Source organism: Gobio gobio (assembly GCF_949357685.1).
Source record: "Gobio gobio genome assembly, chromosome: 4".
Classification (NCBI taxonomy): Eukaryota; Metazoa; Chordata; class Actinopteri; order Cypriniformes; family Gobionidae; genus Gobio; species Gobio gobio.
In genome coordinates, this window is record NC_137100.1 from 30,525,894 (window position 1) to 30,548,686 (window position 22,793).

General features: G+C 38.1%; 1 protein-coding gene across 1 annotated transcript in view; it reads right to left on the reverse strand.

The window, feature by feature from the left end:
* dapk1 (death-associated protein kinase 1) overlaps window positions 1-22,793 on the reverse strand; it is an 85,186-nt gene that overhangs the window by 34,145 nt on the left and 28,248 nt on the right. Inside the window, exons 4-11 of the mRNA XM_079815063.1 lie at window positions 12,060-12,281; window positions 8,470-8,608; window positions 7,505-7,634; window positions 3,773-3,821; window positions 3,653-3,679; window positions 2,080-2,232; window positions 555-600; window positions 375-464 (exon numbers count right to left, since the gene is read on the reverse strand). Coding sequence (XP_079671189.1) covers window positions 375-464; window positions 555-600; window positions 2,080-2,232; window positions 3,653-3,679; window positions 3,773-3,821; window positions 7,505-7,634; window positions 8,470-8,608; window positions 12,060-12,281 — 856 coding nt within the window. The remainder of the gene's footprint in view (window positions 1-374; window positions 465-554; window positions 601-2,079; window positions 2,233-3,652; window positions 3,680-3,772; window positions 3,822-7,504; window positions 7,635-8,469; window positions 8,609-12,059; window positions 12,282-22,793) is intronic.

Below are 22,793 nucleotides of genomic sequence, written 5' to 3' on the forward strand. Positions count from 1 at the left end.
TATTAAATGATGATATGAAGATGATATTTGTGACACCTACTGTAGATCAGGCTTTTTATCATTAGAATTCTTTTCAAAAAGATTTAATGACATTTCAGCTCTTCAAATAACATATTAACCAACTATTACGTGTTTTTTACATTAACTTAATTAACTTGAGGGCATTGTACCTATGTGGGTGCATCTTTTTTTCATAGCTTGTTTCATAGTCAAGGGCTTGTTTTTCCATTCATTTAATAGTGTGTGTGGAAATAGTGTGACTTGTTGGTGTGGCACATGATGCTGAGTGAGGGCAGAGAACTAATTATGTTTTATGTCATATAGCTAAATGTCTCATAGCAGAACATGATTAAAAATGAAATGAAAAAAAGCACCTTCCACTTTCTTCTGGCAGCAAACTTCTTAAATTTCTCCATATTCACAGCTGATTCCTTACGACTCAGTGCCTGCTGCGTGTCCTTTGGCTTAAACAAGACATTGATGCATTTAACCAAACGTTAAAGTAATACAATTTGCTTGATAAGTGCTTCATATGTAGTAGTTGTTGGACAAACCTTGATCCAGGGATGTTGAAGACTGTCCAGGATTGTCATTCTTTTTCTGTAAACATGAAAACATAATTTATTATACATACATTATATATATATATATATATATATATATATATATATATATATATATATATATATATATATATATATATATATATATATATATATATATAAATGTATGTATATATGTATGTGTATATATATATATATATATATATATATATATGTATATGTGTGTGTATATATATATATATATATATATATATATATATATGTATATGTGTGTGTGTGTGTGTATATATATATATATATATATATGTATGTGTGTGTGTGTGTGTGTGTATATACACACACACACACACACACACACACATATATATATATATATTTTAGTACATGCAGGCAGTCTGCAAATCTCTCTTCATCATGATACTTTCAAACATTTAACAAAAAAAAATTAGCTCCCACGAATAAGCACATAAAGGACAACCTTTAGAAGAACCGGGAAGGCATTCAACATACAATTTTAAAGATGGTTATCGCAGTGTACACAGATGGAATTGTGGGATTGGGCTCTGGAATGTTGCATATCAGCTTTCGTGACAATGTTTAGACCTAAACAGAAGTTATACTATGAATGACGCATTTTAGAGACCTTCCACAGAACTAGTTTTAGTTCTCTTTAAAAAAAAAATCAGAGGTGAATGAGGTCAGTCCACAGTGAAAATAAAAATGAAGTGAGAGCAATAAACAGGCAGAGATGCAATTTAGTAGACAAATATGGAACCAAATAAACATGAATTGCTGTTAATGTCTCCACCTTCTTGTGCAAAGCACCTGTTCCTGCTTGTTGACAACCCACATCCTCAGTTAGTATGATTTGTGATGAAAATGTTCTTTGCAGTTTTCACTGATACAGACAGTATAACCAGTCAATTTACAAAATGTTAATTATTATTAATATTTCTAATCATCACCATCATCATCCTTTAGCTAGAGTTACATTATATGATCACGCTTTTATTCATGCAAATGCTTTTAAAGCATTCAAATGTGACAAGACACAAAGAGAACTCAGTATGCTACAGGCGTGCGTCTCTGTGAATCTCCTGTCTGTGTGACACACACACACGACTCGTGCGCACAGAATGCTGTTTCAGACAGCGTGCCAGTACCACTTTCAGTTCTCCTTCACAGACAAAAACACACAAAATTATGCCAAAATGCCTATTTTGTTGAGTATCATCATATGCACAGTCTTAAATGAGTTAAATAAAGTCTTAAATGAACATAAATGGTTGTGAGAAAATAGGATGTGTCAGATATGCAACTGCTCTTGACTGAATAACTTTTGTAGCTTTAATAAGGACTAATCTGTATTAAATTTATGATTTGTGCAGTGAAAACTGTGAAGGGTTTGAGAAGATCAATTAATTTTTGTATAACGAAAAAAAATAAAAAAATAAACTAGCCTCAAAACACTACCAAACCAACTCAAATCATGAGAAGCTACTTCAATGGTCCTCACTTTGGATCTTTGATCAGTAACCGTGCAATGAAGTCTTTGGCCAGAGCACTGGTGTTGCTGAAGTACTCCTCATCGAACTCGTAGTCCACAGCTGACACATTAGCAAGTGTCTCCTGCTTATTTTCACCAAGGAAAGGTGAGGCACCACTAAGCCTGAAGATACAGAGGAAAAGAGAACATTTTATCTACCATTTATTGAATTTGAAGGTCTTAAGTATAGCAGCATTCAACAAAGTCAAATTTTATGTTATTGACTGTTGCTGTGATATTATAAACTGCAACCCAGCAGTTTCCTGACCATTACTATATCGTAAATATTGCTTAATTATTGTAAAATTACAGAAAAGTCTCAAAGTGTGAGAATAAGAAAAGAAAGGTAGAATAGGAATGCAAGTAGAGCGACTGGATTAGACGTGACAATGGTGTGTGATATCTACCTGATAAAAAGCTCTATTTGTATTTGCCAATGATGAAAGAGGAGTGGGAGGAACAGCCCTGAGATAGACAGGACTTTCCAGCTCTCTTTAGACTGCTAATATTAGCACATGTTGATGGACGGATATTGATGGACAGAAAAGATAGAGAAGAACAGACCTTTTTTTGTGATTAAATGTGGCTCTATTAAAAAAAATCCTAAAAGTAGGCTTGTTCTTTAAGTAATGTAATTTCTTTTTTCCCCCTTTTGAGTATAGGGTGAAATATGAGTTGGACATTTCCTGACAGTTTTCGTGAGATTCACCTATTTACTGTTTACGTCAGAGACATGAGGATTTGGTTCCCATCAAAACAGGAGGGTCCCCTCAGGTCTTATCACAAGCAACAGGCAAGTTCCATTGTTTATATTGCTCAGTGATATGCTTAGTTCCCTCTCACTAACACACACACACACACACACACACACACACACACAACACCAGCTTTACAATTAGACTGCACTCAGAGGTTGCGCTAATAATCATTATCCATCACTTGGACGGACTGGGTTATAAATTCCATGTCTATTTTTATATTGCAGTAAAACACTACTGCTTGATATTTTTATGTGACATTGACATCACAAGAACGTCTGTGGCAAGAGCACTTTCAGCCTTATAAAGTGCTTGAATTTTTCTTTTTCTTTTTTTTCTGTCAATGTTATTAAAATGTGGTAAATGACAGAGAGAAACTGTCAATGTACCATCTGACTGTGCAGCTCATGGAAACATCAATGTCTGATGCAGCACTTGGCTAGATGGAAGATCTTACTGAGCTTTATCTTTTAACTTCAAACATCAATCATTATAAGAGTTATAGAGTGACAAGAGTTTATTCTGTGACACTAGCTGACACAAAACTGCAAATTAAGGTAATAAAAACACATTATTTGTTTCATATTCAGCTAAATTTGTTCACAAAGCTTTCGTTTTACTGTGGAACGTAATTACAGCCATGCTTTGAGAAAAATAATTCAGTTACGAAAATGGATGCTATTTACCGCCTAAGTGAAAATCCATAAATGCATTCAAATTTAATTTGTAATGATATATACTATATTTACAACGTCACAACAACACTGATGATTATGAATACTCACAGAATATAAGTGATCACCCCAACGCTCCTAGAGTTAGACAGAAATAAAAACACAAGATTAACTTAGGAAGTGAGCAAACTGCGAGGTCAGATAGTGATATGAGATAACGCTCATTCTCACCACATGTCTGCCTCCAGGCCAAGAGGCTCATAGTTGACCACTTCTGGAGCTGCAAAACACAAAACAAAATCACTTACAATACAATCGTACAATATAGAAGAGATGGAGGTAAGCTGTGCCAGTTTTCACTTAGATCATCCTATTGGCAAAGAGAAATGTGAGCTAAAACTCATACACCTAATTATATTTCAGGATGTCTGCAAAACAAAACAAAACAAACTAAAAAACACATTAGGGGTAAGTTGCATCGTGTCAAGGAGTAAGTTGAATAAGTAAAGAATCTGATTTCAAATAAAAGAAAAACAAATGAGATTAAATCTAATTCTGCTGTATATCATTCACATTTTCATAAAACAACCAAGAAAAGATTTAATATTTGAATGAAATGAAAGAAACGATTCAAGTATATGTATATGTTATAGTACCCTATAATAGTACCCTATTAGTCTTGTGCAAGTTTACCCACAATTTTTTTTTGTCTTTGTAATATTTAGTCAAAGATATAACATATGCCCTCTATTTTTTCTCATTCAATCTCAGAGTTTACTCAGAGTTGGTCGCAAATTCCAGATGTACTTTTTCCCACAACAACCATTTTGGGAAATGCTTTATTAATAATTCATTACTAATCTTTGCCCAAAACAATTTTCCCTTAAAAGGGACAAATAAAGTATAAAGTAAAGTAAAGTAAATAATTTACATGGTTTTATATATCAGCAATTCACAGACAGGCATTATATATTTTCAGACCTGGATAAGTTTGCTTAAAACTAATTTTATTCGCCATACAAAAAACAATGCTTTTCACTTGTGTGCATTTCTCAAACAGCTATATATGAGCTAAATATACAGTTTGCAAGATGACGGGGTGCAACACATCCTACCCCATTCTAAAGGCCTGCAAAAATGTCTAGAAATGCTAAGTCGATGATAGGATATTTTCGTAGTTTCTCACCGTTTGAGCTGTGAAATGAGTCACTGGTTTCAGAGGATCTCAATCTCTGATGTGTTAATGAGGAAACAAGGAAATGCGGCTGAGGTGGGAGAGATGCCTGAGAATTGACTTAGATTTACTATTTGTCTTATCATGAGCTGGATTTGGTCATTGACCAGGGATGCAAAGAAGCAAGTTGCTCCCTGACTCTAAGGCTAAAAAAATTAATAAATCAATGAAGGCATGCCTGTGAAATGGGCCAATTGTTCAACTACTGGGACTGTTTTGGATTAGTGTCTCGAAGACTAGGTGCCTAGCTTGACCGGATTCACCTCCATGAAGCCTGATCGTAACTTTAAGCACTGAAATAGACGGCACTGTGGGGAAGCTGGAACTTGACCGTGGTCTTTAGCACTGTGTCTCTATTAAGACTGCTGTATCATCACTGCCTGCAGCCATACTGGCTGCCATTCATGTAGGACTGGATGTGATGCCAATGGCATGGAGGGATGAGGGTGGCGTGGGTGTGCATGTCTGTGTGCCTTCTATGTTGGTTAAGGGCTTGTTGATGTCAAATATGAAACAAAACAGAGCTGACTTTGAGCTGATATTGTTGTACACAAAATACCAACCAAACACCTAAACATACACTACCAGTTAAACGTCTGAACACACTTGACTAAAATATCGCTTTAAATTTTTTCAAAAACCTGGTAATGTAAAAGCCTATGCTTAAACACAAGAAAATGCATGAACTTCTTTACAAAACTGCCCAGTGTACATGTGAACTCCTTCACCGGTTTAAAAACCTGTGATGTATCTTCCTACTTATATATATATATATATATATATATATATATATATATTATACATATATACAGTGAGGAAAATAAGTATTTGAACACCCTGCTATTTTGCAAGTTCTCCCACTTAGAAATCATGGAGGGGTCTGAAATTGTCATCGTAGGTGCATGTCCACTGTGAGAGACATAATCTACAAAAAAAAATCCAGAAATCCCAATGTATGATTTTTTAAAACTATTTATTTGTATGATACAGCTGCAAATAAGTATTTGAACACCTGAGAAAATCAATGTTAATATTTGGTACAGTAGCCTTTGTTTGCAATTACAGAGGTCAAACGTTTCCTGTAGTTTTTCACCAGGTTTGCACACACTGCAGGAGGGATTTTGGCCCACTCCTCCACGCAGATCTTCTCTAGATCAGTCAGGTTTCTGGCCTGTCACTGAGAAACACAGAGTTTGAGCTCCCTCCAAAGATTCTCTATTGGGTTTAGGTCTGGAGACTGGCTAAGCCACGCCAGAACCTTGAAATGCTTCTTACAGAGCCACTCCTTGGTTATCCTGGCTGTGTGCTTCGGGTCATTGGCATGTTGGAAGACCCAGCCTCGACCCATCTTCAATGCTCTAACTGAGGGAAGGAGGTTGTTCCCCAAAATCTTGCAATACATGGCCCGGTCATCCTCTCTTTAATACAGTGCAGTCGCCCTGTCCCATGTGCAGAAAAACACCCCCAAAGCATGATGCTACCACCCCCATGCTTCACAGTAGGGATGGTGTTCTTGGGATGGTACTCATCATTCTTCTTCCTCCAAACACGTTTAGTGGAATTATGACCAAAAAGTTCTGTTTTGGTCTCATCTGACCACATGACTTTCTCCCATGACTCTTCTGGATCATCCAAATGGTCATTGGCAAACTTAAGACGGGCCTGGACATGTGCTGGTTTAAGCAGGGGAACCTTCCGTGCCATGCATGATTTCAAACCATGACGTCTTAGTGTATTACCAACAGTAACCTTGGAAACGGTGGTCCCAGCTCTTTCAGGTCATTGACCAGCTCCTCCCGTGTAGTTCTGGGCTGATTTCTCACCTTTCTAAGGATCATTGAGACCCCACGAGGTGAGATCTTGCATGGAGCCCCAGTCCGAGGGAGATTGACAGTCATGTTTAGCTTCTTCCATTTTCTAATGATTGCTCCAACAGTGGACCTTTTTTCACCAAGCTGCTTGGCAATTTCCCCATAGCCCTTTCCAGCCTTGTGGAGGTGTACAATTTTGTCTCTAGTGTCTTTGGACAGCTCTTTGGTCTTGGCCATGTTAGTAGTTTGATTCTTACTGATTGTATGGGGTGGACAGGTGTCTTTATGCAGCTAACGACCTCAAACAGGAGCATCTAATTTATGATAATAAATGGAGTGGAGGTGGACATTTTAAAGGCAGACTAACAGGTCTTTGAGGGTCAGAATTCTAGCTGATAGACAGGTGTTCAAATACTTATTAGCAGCTGTATCATACAAATAAATTGTTAAAAAATCATACATTGTGATTTCTGGATTTGTTTTTTATAGATTATGTCTCTCACAGTGGACATGCACCTACGATGACAATTTCAGACCCCTACATGATTTCTAAGTGGGAGAACTTGCAAAATAGCAGGGTGTTCAAATACTTATTTTCCTCACTGTATATATATATATATATATATATATATATATATAGAGAGAGAGAGAGAGAGAGAGAGAGAGAGAGAGAGTAATATAAATGTAAAATATTATTATTAATTTATTTATATATTTGTTTACACTTACGTTTACCTATTTGCAGGATTCAATGGATCACAAAGCAGTGATCAATGGTATTTCTTTACAGTTATGTCAGGCTTGTGGTTCAGATTACACATGAAAGGAGAAAAGAAAGGATTGGACACAGTTCCATAACAATAAGAGCGGGTGTAATTACAACACAACTCTATAGACTGACCAGTGGATGACACTGACCTACAAACTCCGGGGTACCAAAGATGTTTTTGAAATCGTTGCCAAAATCGATCTTGTGGGCCAGGCCAAAGTCAATGAGCTTAATGCGAGGGTGAGGCACACTCCGGTTTAACAGCATGATGTTCTCCGGCTGAGAGAGATGAGAATAGAGAAAGAATTGGAGGGAGAAGGCAAAAGAGAGAATCAGAGGATCTAATGATAGGTACAGAACAAAAACACAGCAGCAGAGAGGGGGGTGGGGGGGTGCAGAGAGTGAGTGCAGGAAATCTGCCATAATAACACATGGAAATCACATGCAAAGCTACAGAAACGTTCTCTAGAAAGAGCAGGCATTCTCAAGCCTGGCAGTAACAGATCCCTGCCTGGACATTCCATAGAAACAATACTTCCTTCAGTGGGCTTTATTCATGCACGGACTAATCTCTTAAAAGCTCCAATGACTTCAAAATATTTAACAGAAATGTTAAGGAAAGCTGTGTGGATGACTGCTCTGAAAGCTGTGGATCTAATTACATAAACATTGTTGCTTGAGTAACATGAAGGATTAGACATAAAACGCTAATAATGAGCGACTCAGCGACTGCTTGACTATTTAATTTCATTCTTTAGGTCACAGTTAAGTTGTTCAACGTGAATGTTGGTCGCTTTGATGTTAGTTTGTGAGTTAGACTGGTTACTAATAATGATTTTAGTCGGAAGTAAAAACTCGATCTACATCTGAGGCATTCAAATCAATGACTACTAATTTATTAATGCAATTTAGCAATAACACCATTCAAAAATTACATAGGGAAAAGGACTGAATTTATGACTATTCCAGCTCCGGGACAGTCAGCAATTATGTAAAGGAGTGGATAACCAGCAGGGAGGATAAAAGCGCCTCAATTGATTTGTTGTGGCTGGTATACGGCAATGTTAATCACCACAGTCTGGCATTGGGGTGAAACTCAAATGTGCCTCAGTACCTTCAGGTCAAAGTGGGCAATCTGTTTGGAGTGTAGGTAACTGACTCCATCCAAGATCTGCTTGAGGAACTCGGTGGCCTCCTCTTCACTCAATGACTCTTTCTCAGCTAGAAAGTCAAAGAGTTCTCCACCTGCCACACTGTATAGAGAGAGGACAGATGTTGACACTTGCAGTAGAGCTAGTTAATTGATAATCTTTATTTAACCAGGATAAAATTGAGATAAAATCTCTCTGAGCGACAAGATGGACTGTATACAACTGCCAAATCCAACACAGGCTCATTGGAAAAACGTACCTCTACTTACATTTTTGCAAAACACAAAAACACATACAAATCATCTGCAACATTTGAAAAACTAATACATTTTGATGACATAAACAGCTCCATATGTCCATATTTTCTGACGTAGCAGACATGCTTAGTATCTCACGCGGTACAACATTGCACTTGTGATGTGTGGCGCGCTCAGGTACGAGTACCGTGAGACACAACTCAAGTTCACACTGCACAATTTTCAAAGTAGTCAGATCACAGTTTTTTTCACACTGCATGACTATCTGGGGTAGTTTTCAGTTGCTGCTGTGTTTACACTGCACGATGGATCGGCGACAGGGGGTTTTAGAAGAATCGCAGACAACTCTGTCCGGTCCGCAAACTACGTTTCACACGCAAGATCAGACATGTGTGAGACCGGAGTTCTCGCGCAAGACTGGAATTGTTATTAAAAATGATATCCCGCAAAATGCTTGCAAGCCAAATTGTCTGTGTGCTGATTTGCAGTGAAAAGGAGAAAATGAATTGAGGAATTGATTGGGGGGACGCAGGGTGAAAGGATTGTGTGTTCTGCAAAGAGAGGTAAATAAATAATTTTGCAATGTTTTGCTGTTGCGACTGGTCAAGCAAATGTTTGTGCTTTGTTTCTGTTTTGATATAATTGTAAATATAACTATTAAAATAATGATATTCTGGTCTTTAACTCCTCCCTGAACTTTCCCCTGTATCTTGCTCTCTTATTGGCTGTAGGTCATCGCCAATGTAATTTCAGTCAGAACACATTTCTCACAGCAGGATGAAAATCTGGCCTAAAATAGTGCAGTGTGAACTCTGCTTTAAAGTGCCATGGTTGCTTCATTAAATGTGTTTTTATGTCATGCTTGCTTTTGTCAGGCTTTTCTGTCAGGTATGTTGTTTAGAGTTTAGTACGTTATTTTCAAATGCTATAGAGCATCAAACTTTTAGTGCCATTCACTGGAAGTTCAGTTCAGAACTGTCATGATACGTACAACAACCAACGTAATAAAGCATTGTCAGATTCAAGTTCATCTGTTTCGGATAAACCGGAACGCACTTTTAGCGCCACTCACTGGGTGTTTCACTTTGAAAATGTTGTGAAACGTGCAAGAAATGTCGCCACAGGCACGCTTTTCCAGCGAGTCTGGGTTGGCCAAATCCATTAAGGATAGCTGCAAATTGCAAGAAATCATGAAAAAAACCCTTCAAAAAACAAAACTCTTACCTAACATGGGGAAAAGTCAGATAAAGTGTATAACGTAATGTTTAAAGAGAGATAAGACAATAGATAAATAAATAAACCTTAAAATGTAAGTTTACATCCTTTTGGGAATCAGAGACCTTACAAATCAGGATTCACAGAATTACATAGAAAGAAACACTAATAAAATGATCCGAGAATTAAATCTGCAATAAAAAAAATATATGGCTATGGTGTAACATAACAATAATAATAATCACCAAGCCTGAGTCTGGCTTATTAAGCAGATGATCCAGCCTCTCTAATGGTTCTGAGAGATTCACTCTGGCAGAAATGGCTGTTGGCAGGGCTATAATCATGGCTTCTGGAGAGGACCAACAGGATTTGGGCATATATTTATTCAGCAGAAGGAAGCTGCAAACCAGCTGCACCCTGATGACATGATAACGTTTGCTGCTAATGGTGAGGCTGAGCAAGTGCAGCGACGAGCCACCCAGCTGCAAAAACACTGGCGGCAGATACCTCTCTATTCCCCCTCAAAGAACAGAAAGAAAAACACCAGCCCCCACCCCGTCTCGTAGTCAGATTTTTACCTTATTACAGCTTGTTCTGGCAAAGAAACTACTTAATCAGGAAAAAAATCGTCTAATTGATATATAAAACAGCAAACAGCCATTTGAGGTTGGGTTACCTGAAACAGATTAAACTAAACTAAATGAGTTCTTCTTCAAAAGCACTCATTGTATCAACCTGCTACCTTCCAAACACGACTTTGTTTCCAGGCAGACTGATAAAAAAAACAACAAAAAAAAACCTTTTCTTACTTTGGGAAGTTGCGTAGTGCAAGCCAATCAGATTTCAGCCAGCACTTGCCATTTTTTAACACATCAGACGGTCAGTGAACGGACGGTGTGTGGTGCGTGAGCATGTCGTCTGAGACTAGAAAAACACATGATAGCTTGTAACTTCTCACTTCTCAATATTGGTTGGGAGCGCAAAGGTTTTGAGAGGACGCCAAATGACCTGAAAATGAAACTTGACCTTCAGTTCCGAGGTCAGGATGGTGTGGTTATGTCTTTTAGCAAGGTACTTAACTCCAGATGCCTCAGTTAGTAAATAAAATAGCTTCACTGGTGAGTTATGTGCAACAAATATGAGCTCATAACATAGCTGCAGGGACGCCCTTTGTCAAAGGTTATGAAGTAGCAAAGAAAACCAGTTGGGTGAGGAGACACTTCAAGAGGTTCAGAGGAAAGACACTTCCGTCACCACATGTCTAACAAAAATGTTTTGCTGAAATGGTGAGGTTTGGCATTCCAGACTAATTATGTTAACTCTTATTATTACATTGTCAAATTATATATAACAAAATCTTTTAAACATTCTGTTCTGATAAATGTGAATTAATTACACAATGTAATGAGTGACTCATTGACTGCTTGATTATTTTTAATTTTGTTCTTTAGGTCACATTTAAGTTGCTTACAATGTTAGACTTCATGTTGATTTTCAGGTTAGACTGGTTACTCTAGGAAGCGATTCTTGAAGCACAATAGGGTAATACTACATCCAAACATTGTACATCACCGATAGAGTGCAAGTCAAATTTGACTCTGGCCAGTAGAAAAAAAATCCTTAGTGTTGAGCCCTGACTTAACTTAAAATAAACTTTGCTTTATCAGCCAAAGGTCTTTGTTTTTGTGCACCAGTATAGTGAAGACAGTACATACATCAATACATGTATTTTCCCTTTGAACACATTGGCAGTAGTGTATGAATGTGCACGGCACAACACACAAAACTGGTTGATCTACTCAATAGACTGGTTCTCCTCAACCCCCCACTGTTGACCTTGTCAAGTGTTTGCTTTGTAAGTAAAGGCTGGTGCAACTGCATTCAGGGAGAAGGCCTAGACAACTTATTTTATAGATTTATTAATTCTGTCATGTTCCAGAGCTCTAAATGAAACCAGCTGTTCATGTACTAGCGTCTATTACCGATCTTGTAGTTTTTAATTGTGCCACAAAAATAAGACTAAGAATGGAGACTCTTAATGATTTCATGATTCAGTAAATGCAAGAAAAACAATGACTCACAGCTCCAGGATGAGAATGACCTCGTTCTTGTTTTCAAACACATCGTGCAGGGTGATGACATTTGGGTGCTGGATTTCCCTCAAGATGCTGACCTCCCTTTCAATGTCATCTTTGGAGACCCCACGCCGACTCGATTTGCTGCGCCTCTTTTTGATAAATTTTGCCGCATATTCCACACCAGTGTTCTTATGACGGCATTTCTTTACCACTGCAAACTGACCACTGGAAGAAAAGAAAAAAACAATGCCATCATATTCAAGCACAAATAAATATATATATATATATGTATTTATTTTTAATATTTAAAAACACCAAAATAGTACTAAATATACATATTTCAACACAAAAGTTTGGACATTAACAGATTTGTTGAGTAATAAACGTAGAATAGGGTATTTTTTGTCAATATTTGTGTACCCTGCAAATGACACAATGCTCTAAAATTAGAAGTGAAAATGACTCTTTAATGTGTGAATTCAGTTTTGCTCCTCTATATTATTGCCAACAAGCATGACTCCACATTCCCCTTTGACACGTTCCAATCTTAGTCTCCGTAAGCCAAAACAAGCATTCTGAACCACTGCCAGAAACCAACAGCCAGCCAAGCTGGATGGTCACAAATTGCCAACAAGATCAAGTCAGGCTGACAGCCACAATCACATTTAAACACTAATATCAATTTATGTATGAATGTAAGAATTATTATTGAATGACATAAATGAGGCCTATTACTTCAACATATTCAAAGCAAAACAGCATGATATCTACGTTTTTCCACATGCTGTGGATATTCAATGGTTGATATTATCAGGGTGGATAACAATGACTCACACGCTATGCCATTCAAAGCCATCACACCAAACAGGGGTGCGTTTCCCATACAACGGCATAACTCACTGCTAACTACTATAGTACAATGCATTGTTGAAGAGATGAACTAGCTAGTCACGATTGTTTCTCAAAACTGTATTGTTGTAAATTTGTCGTTCAACCACGTTGGTTAATGATGTCACGCAGGCGGTGGAGCAATAACTTCTGAATAAATGCTAGATTTTTTGCTATAAATTACAGACATGGGATCTGAGGACTGATTCTCATTTTTCTCAGTTATTTTGCTTTGTTTCCAGATTCAATCATTGGCTCGTTCTTATACGTACTAGAGCATGTGCGTACATGCGTACTCTTCAAAAACAGTGCTTTAAACCTCGTCTTGACAAACGAAAAGACGTAAATGACATTTGTATGTATTCTAAATAAAAGACATAGATTGTATTAAGTGTCAGCTTGCTTATTTTGCTCAAGATAAGGATTAATTAAGTCCACATGTCATGCAAACAAGAAACTATGCTTCTAACCACAGGTTGAGAGCTGTCATTCAGAGCATACAACTTTGCGATACTGTTTGCGAATGTTAGGCCCCTGAAGCTTATAACTCTGCCGAGCCAAGCAGCATACAATGTGAGGAATATCCCAATAGAATCATCTCAAAATGTCACAGCTCTGCAAAATGTCTGGCTCTTTTAAATGCGGCTGTTATACAGATGTTGGGAGGTTTCTTTCCAAAGAAACGACAATTGTTTTGGGGCAAAGAAACAAAAAACTAAACAACACGGAAAAGGAAAGTGGTCATTGGGATGGGGCTTTCTCATGCAAATGCAAAACGCAGGGCTTCTATTCTTGCCTGCTCCACCTTTTGTCACCCAGACAGCAATCAGGCCCCACAGCAACGGGAGACAGTACATTTGCATTTTATCTGGGGCCTGAAAGGTTCGGAGAAAGCAGAGATCCTCGCTGTGTAATCTTAAAGGAACAGTTCACCCAAAAATGAAAATCGTCATTTACTTGCCTTCATTTTGTTACACATTTGACTTCTATGCAACAAAAATTGTAATTTCTGAAGAATATCCTGGTTACCTCTTTCCACATATTAAAGTGAATGAAGACTGAGGCTGTCAAGCTCCAAAATGACCAAAAAGTAGTAGCCCATATTAGTCTATTCCAAATCATATATTCTGAAACCATATGAGCCTTGTAAAAGAAACACACTGCAGTTTCAATCATTATTCAAATGATGATTCCAGTGGTCATTATTTACTCATACTCATGTCATTCCAAACCTTCTGTACATCTTCAAAACACACATTCAAATTCACTTCAAAAATGTCAAAGAAAAAGAAATGCATATGAAATTGAGTGGTTTTATTCAAGTAGCAAATAAAAGAAAGGTTCATTTCTGGGTGAACCATTCCTTTAACCACTGCAAGTAAATGATTGAGTCAGTGAGTCCATTCACTAACTGGAACCATCTGATCCAAATCATTCAGAACAGTTTGGAACTGGATCAACTAATTCAAATGAAAATATTTGACGGATGAATGAGTATTTTACATACAGGCAGTGGTGGAAAGAGTACTGAAAAAGCATACTCAAGTAAAAGTACTGTTACTTGTCAAAAAATGTAGTACTAGTAGAGTAAAAGTACCTGTCCTAAATACTACTCAATGTAGGAGTAAAAAGTAGCCCTTTTAAAAGTACTCAAGAGTAGTGAGTAGTATGCTATGAATGTTATTCCACCTTATACCCTGCATATTAAAAATGTAGCTTACTCTTTTATGGATGATTCTCAGTAAGAACAAAAAAAAAAAAAAAAAAAATGAGATCAACAGTATTTCAGTATTTCAATATTTTTAAAAGGTTTTTTTTGACTGCTAGTACTACAAATACAGCCATGTAATATTTGAGAAAGCAACCAATAATCTGGTAACATTTATGACAACCATTCTGTAGAGATTTTCTTGTGGTTAATTGAAAAAGGTTGCAAAGCGTTGTATATTAACAATTGTACGTTAAAAAAGCAGAGTTCTTTTTTTCAAGACGCATTCATTGTACTGCTTTAATATCAATGGATGTTTTCTCTGTAAAAAGAATACACTTCCGAAATCAGAATCGAGTAACTCACAATTTTCACCACTGATTATTTTTTGCTTGCAATTAAAAAATAAACCTGATTTAAATATAAATCTGATGTTTTATGAAAGTTATTTGCTATATACATGGACTAAAATTTTAAATCACCATGTAAGAACACATTACATTAAAATATGCACTTCAATAAGCTGACAGAAAGCAGGTTAATGCGTTTACATGATGAGCGAAATCGATGTAAGGTACAAAAATCTAGCAGTGACGATAGGATAATGCCTAATGCACTTTAAAGCCTGGCAAACAATCAAGCTAAATTAAAGGAACACGCCAACTTTTTGGTACTTTAGCTTATTCACCGTATACCCCAGAGTTAGATAAGTCCATACATACCATTCTCATCTCCGTGCGTGCCATAACTCTGTCTGACGCACTCACTGCTAGCCTAGCTTAGCACAAAGACTGGAGGTAAATGGCTCCAGCTAGCCTACTGCTCAATAAGAGGAAAATGTTGGCGTTATTTTGTCAATTTACATGTTGTGATGTGATTGTGTATAGTTACATCGTGTACTAAGACCGACGGAAAATGAAAAGTTGCGATTTTCTAGACTGATATGGTTAGAAACTATGCTCTCATTCCTCAAGGAACTTTGAGCCGTATCATGAGTGCAGCGGCGCAATGATATTATGCAGCACCTGATAATAGTCTCCAGCGCTCTCTGTGCAAGAAGATTGTCACGTAGTGTAGCGGACCCTGTCCGAATGATGGCCAAACTTTACTGAGGTTTCATGGAGTTTATTGAAACAGTTTGATCTCCAAAAAAATCACCGTAAGAGCTGAACAAATAAAACAAAGAACTTAACACCTCGTACACAAACTCTCTCTCTTCATAGCATTATCATTAACATACAGCGAAATACACAAAAATACTCAAATAGATGACAGTAAACAAGAACATACACACCTTATGCCTTTTCGGGGGGTGCTTAACAAACTGCAAACTTTAAATCTGCCTAACCACTCCGATGAACCGCAAGCTCTCACTATCTTTCCGTAGACTACAACATCCGTCAAAATAAAAGTCCCTACTTATTAAGACAGATAATGCAGAGCTTAAACCTATTTAAACACACAGAAATGTCAAAATGTACACAAACTAATTATAAGATCACAATGAAGTCTGTTACACGTTGGTTATGTTGATGGAAGTTAGCCTATTTTCAGGTGCTGCATAATATCATTGCGCCGCTGCACTCATGGTACGGCAGTAAAATTCCTTGATCATTACGCAGGAATGATAGTATAGTTCCTAGTCATATCGGTCTAGAAAATCACAACTTTTAATTTTCCGTCTGTCTTAGTAATGTAACTATACACATCCCAACATGTAAATAGGAAAATGTTGGCGTTATTTTGACAATTATTGAGCAGTAGGCTAGCTGGAGCCATTTACCTCCAGTCTTTGTGCTAAGCTAGGCTAGTGGTGGGTGCATCAGACAGAGTTATGGCACGCACGGAGATGAGAATGGTATGTATGGACTTATCTAACTCTGGAGGATATGGGGAATACGATAAAGTCCCAAAAAGTTTGCGTGCTCCTTTAAGTGTTTCCAGCTGATGGCACCGCGAGCTTGTGCAGCGCTAACAGAATACGGACCAGTCACACACGTGACGCATGGAGTCACAGGACTGATTATTCATCTTAGCCAATCATGTTGACAGGAAAAAAATAAACAATGTAGTGACGGCAGGTTTAGGGAAAATGGCGCAGTAAAAGTACCGATACAGCACTTAAAATGTACTCAAGTAAAAGTAAAAGTACACTGTTTTTAAACTACTTAATAAAGTACAATTCCTGAGAAAAACTACTCGATTACAGTAACGAGAGTATTTGTAATTTGTTACTTTATACCACTGCATAAAGGACATTGCTAATTCTCTCATAAACTACTGAACTAGTACAGATGACAACACTGTCAGTAAAAATGTCTTACATTTCAGTCTGTTCCTCAAACAAAGCCATGGCTTTAGAAAACTTGAGTCATAAGGGTCACTTTTAAAATACGTTTATGGTGCTTTTTTCGTGATTCTGCTGATTTCCCCTGTTCCATTATATTGAAAAGTGTTTTAGAAATACAGGTTTGGAACAACATTTAAATTTGTTTTTACACTAATCTTTTGGACCCACTTTATATTAGGTGGCCGTAACTACTATGTAATAACATTTTTTTAAAATACCTGCATGTAAATTACACCTGTAATTACATTTATAATTACACTGTTTGATACTCCCCTTACACCTTACCCTACCCTTAAACTTACCCATACCACCACACCTGTCCCTAACTTTACCCATATACCCATTACCCATTTACCCAATACTAGCAAAAGTGTTTTGCAATACAAAATGAGCACAATAAGTACATTATACTTATTTCTTTGATGTAAGTATATAGTAGTTAAGGCCACCTAATATAAAGAGGGACCAATCTTTTAATTAAGGACCAGCTCTGCTAAAAAACAAAAACATGAATTGCTTATAATTAATTGTATTGTTATTTTTGTTGACTATTGTACAGGCCTGTGTACATTTCAAGAGCTGAATTAAAAACAACTGAAAATCAGAAAGTCATGCCTCATGGTTTTGACAGCGTTACTTTTGGCATTCAGGCATGTCTAAACACTTTTGTCAGCGACACTCCTCAGTGAGAGGAGGGCATGGGTCTTCAGCTGTGCCAGTTTCTATAGTAGTGCTGGGGGCAGGGCAGTAGGAGAGGAGGGGGTCGTGTCGGCTAGAAAGAAGCCTGCGGAGCACAACAGTCCACAGCAAACATCGTCACACATAGCCCGGCAACCGGTCGACAATAGACACGGCATGTTTTTCTCTTATACAAGTTAGGCTGTTCCCAAAGTCCTTTTCAGAGCTGTTTCTGCCTGCTCTGAATGGGAGATGGGGCAAATGTGCGTATCAATGTCAGAGTAGCAGGGCTTGTGCTCATGAAATCTGGACGCCATAGTGATGAAGAGCCATGGCAATCACAGCGGACATTAAAAAGCTTGCCCAGAGGAAGCACTCTTTAGAGTGGGCACAAGATGGGCACAAGATACAAGTCCCCATTAGCAAGGCTGAAGCTGAGCTGACATTCATCTAGTGTCTGGAGTGCTGCAAGTCACTTAGGGTTTGTCTTGAAGTAATAGGAATTTGGTTAAACTATTGAAGTTGTGGCTGTATGTGGTTGAAATTTACTAGCGTATTCAGAGTGAAAATTGTTTTGAAGTAAATCCAACATTTTTTTCAGGATATATATAAAGCGTCCAACATTTTTTTCAGGATATATAAAGCGTCACAATGAAAAGATGGATATCTCAGCACAAATTTCAAAGAATTGTGTATAATAGATCTAATCATGTTGGAATCCACATCAGAATTAATTGCAGTTACTGGACTTTGCCCTTTAGCCTATAAGAGTTAAAACATTTTTCACAGTCATGGGAAATGCTACTACAGTACATTACATGACCTCTTTTACATTGTGCACCAGAAGGCACAACTTCTTAGAGGGCTGATTACATCTGTAGATAAAGAAAGCAGATTAAAATCCAGATTAAGTTCTGAATTATAACCAGGATTACAACTTGGGCCTTGCAACACAAAAAAAAATGAAGCACTGAAATTGAGGTCAGTAACACTATCAATGTCAGATTAAAAACTGATCCACAATCATTAATATTTGTTGATAGTGTGTTAAGAAAGTACCTTGAGGGAGGTTATGAAGTAAATCAGAAGGTAAATCCAACATGCACGTGCAAGACCTGAAGTAGCATTGAAAGCAAAGGGCCGTGTTTGAGAAAAGATACAAACCCCCTGGTTCATTAAGAGGAGAAAGTATTTCCCCAAGTAGTGAAAACAACTTCTGCAAACAACTGTTCAGATCATCTTGAAGGAATAGCCATTATTTACTCATCTTCTCATTTAATTTCATATTATCTCATGTGTTGTTTCCACAAAAACTAAAAATGTATAATAACAATGATTTACAATATTACTGTTTTACTGTATTTTTTATCAAATAAATGCAGCCTTACCAACCCAAACCTTTGAAGTGAACGGTATAGCGTACGTATCCATATGACTGTGTGCATGTATGGAAATTGTGTCATTCTGTCGTACAATAGTCATTCTGTTGTAAAATTTGTGTGAGGAACAGACTGAAATGTAAGTCATTATTCTCTGATAATCTTCTCCTCCAGTGAGCTGTTAATACAAGAACTGCTTTGACAAACATTGTCCTAACAATACAGCTAGACAATACACACCATCTATATCAATATCAATTCTGTACCAACGGTCAATTTAATCTTATTTTTTCATTAAAATACAGATATTATACATGCCTTGGGGCAGAGCAAAGACATGATACAAGTCTAATTAGAATAAACCAGAATCATTGTCAAATGGTCAAAATATGTTTTAACAATAAAAAGGATGGGGGAAAAAAGTAATGGTATACCTCTGTAACGCAACTGGCTGTTCTGGAGCAGCGCTCCATGACCAGGTTATGAACAAGCCTAAATGTCAACAACCCATTCAGTAGAAAATCCCACTCTGTAATTATTCCCATAGGATCCTAAAGAGAGACCCCATGCTTTAAGTGCAAGTTACACTCCCGCTCAACCTCAATGAGGCAAAATAGCCTATCATTAATAATGACTTAATTTGCATGTTTATACCTAAAGGACACATCAAAAATTATGTAAACAAAGCAGGCCAGCAAACTCATCTTTTACTCCCAGACACACTATTGCGAGGGATCATGTTGTTCTTTGTTACTTCTTTGGAAAGAGGCTTCCAACTTTTGCAGTGAAACTTGAGCCAGGTTGTGGAGGAGGGCTAGGGGGAGGGATGTGAACAGCCTCTGTTTCTCTTTTGCGTCCTGTTTTCTGTGTACCTATTGCAGTCCGGGCCTGCCTGAAAAGATCTTTAGGCCAGGAGAGCCAAAAAAGAGAGATTTGCATTACTCAACACAAATGGGTAAGAATGCTGATTTGGAAAACCACATTTGCAGAATGTGCGTGTTTGATTCAGCACCACATTTGGCACTCGTCTCGTGCAACCCCTTATTGCGAGGATCACTGTTTATTGTTGATTTGCTCTAATCCCAATTAGGGCTGTGCAATTAATCGAATTTCGATTTCGATTTCGATTTTGCCTCCCAACGATCACCAAAATAGTACAATCGAGAAAAAACGATTATTTTGCCATGTTCAGTTTTGCAAGAACAGTCTTATTTTGTCTTGCGTTCTGATTGAAACATCCGCCCCTCCCGAAGCCACAATCTCTCTCAGTTCGTGAGTCTCGTGACTCGTGTGCACATCATCCGCTGGAATTTAAAAACTCGGCGCGAGTAAAGATGGCAGAAGCAGGGCAGTTACAGCAGCGTTTGGTGAGCAAAAAAGGCAAAACCAACTCCGTTGTCTGGGAACAGTTTGGCTTCGAGGAATCAGACGACGAGCAGAAACATGCTACGTGCAAGATTTGCTACATGGTATTTGGTAGTGACTGCAACGCAAGGGAACATCACGAATTTGTTTAACCACTTGAAAAAACACAGTGACCTATGACAATCTAATAAAGAAACAAAAACTGACGAGAGCAGGGATGCCGTGTAAACGTCCTTTTTTTCCTTCATATTTTTCAAATAATTCTCTCTTTGTAAACTTTGTTCAATGCATGCGAGTGCTGCCATTTCGCCGTCTTCACCCGGGTTTAGTGCCAGAAGATGCGAATGAGAAGACGCGCGCGCTGTGAGAAAATGTGCGTCTCACAGCGCGCAAATATTGAGTTCTCTTTGAAGTCTTGCTCTTGAACGGACAAACTCACACAAAACGTATGTCAACATGTCCATATTGATGAGTATCCTAGCAGACATAGTCTGTATATGCCTTAAGTGAACTTTATACAGTCGAGAAAGACGACGCATATCCTCTTAAAGGGGCAGCTCCTTTACTGCTGTCTGTTTAATGTCAAACAACAAAAGACAAGGACATCACTCACCGCTCTTGATTGAATAGCTTTTGTAAGTTTAATAGAATTAATCTTTAATTTATGCACTTAAATATGCAATGTTATTTTACTTTTGATACATTTCTGTACCTGAAAACTAATGTTAGACGTACCTGAAAAGCATATCTAGCCTGATTTCAATATTGACCAAAATAATCGTGATTATGATTTTTTCCATAATCGAGCAGCCCTAATCCCAATGCATGCTGAGAAGCACAGGAGTTTTCTCTAGTAGGTTACCTCTCAGGTAGGTCCTTCAGGGTGTTGTGGAGGGGTGAGGTGTCTAAGGTGCCGCAACATCTAGCTAATGGGGTGCCTCAGGGCTCAGTACTTGGACCACTGCTCTTCTCCATCTACATGTCATCAGAAACATGGTCTTTCCTATCACTGCTATGCTGATGACACACAACTCTACCTCTCATTCCAGCCGGATGATCCAATGGTAGCTGCTCACATCCTGGCCTGCCTGACAGACATTTCTTGCTGGACCACCACCTTCAACTCAACCTTGCAAAGACCAACCCAACACTTCAATCACAACTTCTCCATTCAGCTAGCTTCGTCAACCATAACTCCATCTAAGACAGCCAGGAACCTTGGACAGGGCTGTTGCTAGGGAATTCTGGGCCCCTTGAAAAAAATCATTGATGTAGGCCCCCAACGACCTCCACTCATATCATATACGGTGGGCCTAGGCATGGAGGCCCACATCTGGTGCCATGCACCTGATAAGGATGTCTTACAAATAATAAATGCAAATAAAGGTTTTTGCAAAGTTGTATATAAATATTATATCAAAACAACGGAATTAAGTGACTAATAACGTATTGTTGTTTAAAATCATCAAGCAAGTATGCAAGACAAACTAATAAAATAAAAACAAAAGACAAGCAATTAGTAAAATGATAAAATAAAAGTTAAAAGGCCTATAAAATGTATTTCCAGTCAGTTTGATGTCTAACAGCTGAGATAAATCGTCCAAAATGATAAAGAATGCAGTCAAATGTAAAATAAAACCACTTAAAAGGTCCCATGGGATAACATTTTCATTTTATGAGGTATTTCAACATTAATATGAGTTCCCCTAGCCTGTATATGGTCCGAGTTCTGGCTGTCTTTCTCTGCCTTTGTGAAAATGACAGCCCAGACGAGCTGATCTTGAATTTTCCTGTTATGACCTCATAACAGGAACGGTTACCTCCCTTTCCTCCACCCAGAGAATTTGGCATGCCCATGCGAGCGCCATATCTGTCCTCGAGAGACCATGGCTTGTGAACGAGTGAATGCTGGCAGTTTCTCAGTGTTTGAATGTACAAATGAAAACAGAAGTCTTTTTTCAGTTCCTTCTGATCTGTGATCAGTGATTTCTGATGTATAGCTAATTATTCAAGTTCACACAGAACTGTATTATTCGTGCACACGCTGCGGCTTCTCTCCCTCCCGACAGAATGGTGTTTTCTATCTTGTGAGTCAGTGTTTTTGTACGTCCTCGTCGCATCTATCTGTTCTAAAATGTGCATACAGTCGAGAGTTTCTGCTCAACATCGGCAGAGTCACGTCTTTAGAGATAAACCTCACGCACGCCGAAGCTCGGGCTGCACTGACCGGTCGGCCTTCAACATCACCGACCCCCAGTACTGCATCTGGCCCACAGCGGAGGCACCAAACGCGGCGTGAGATTAAGCAGAAGAGGGGTAAGCGTGAGGGTATCCAGGCTAGCCAGCCTAGACCCACAATAAACTGGATT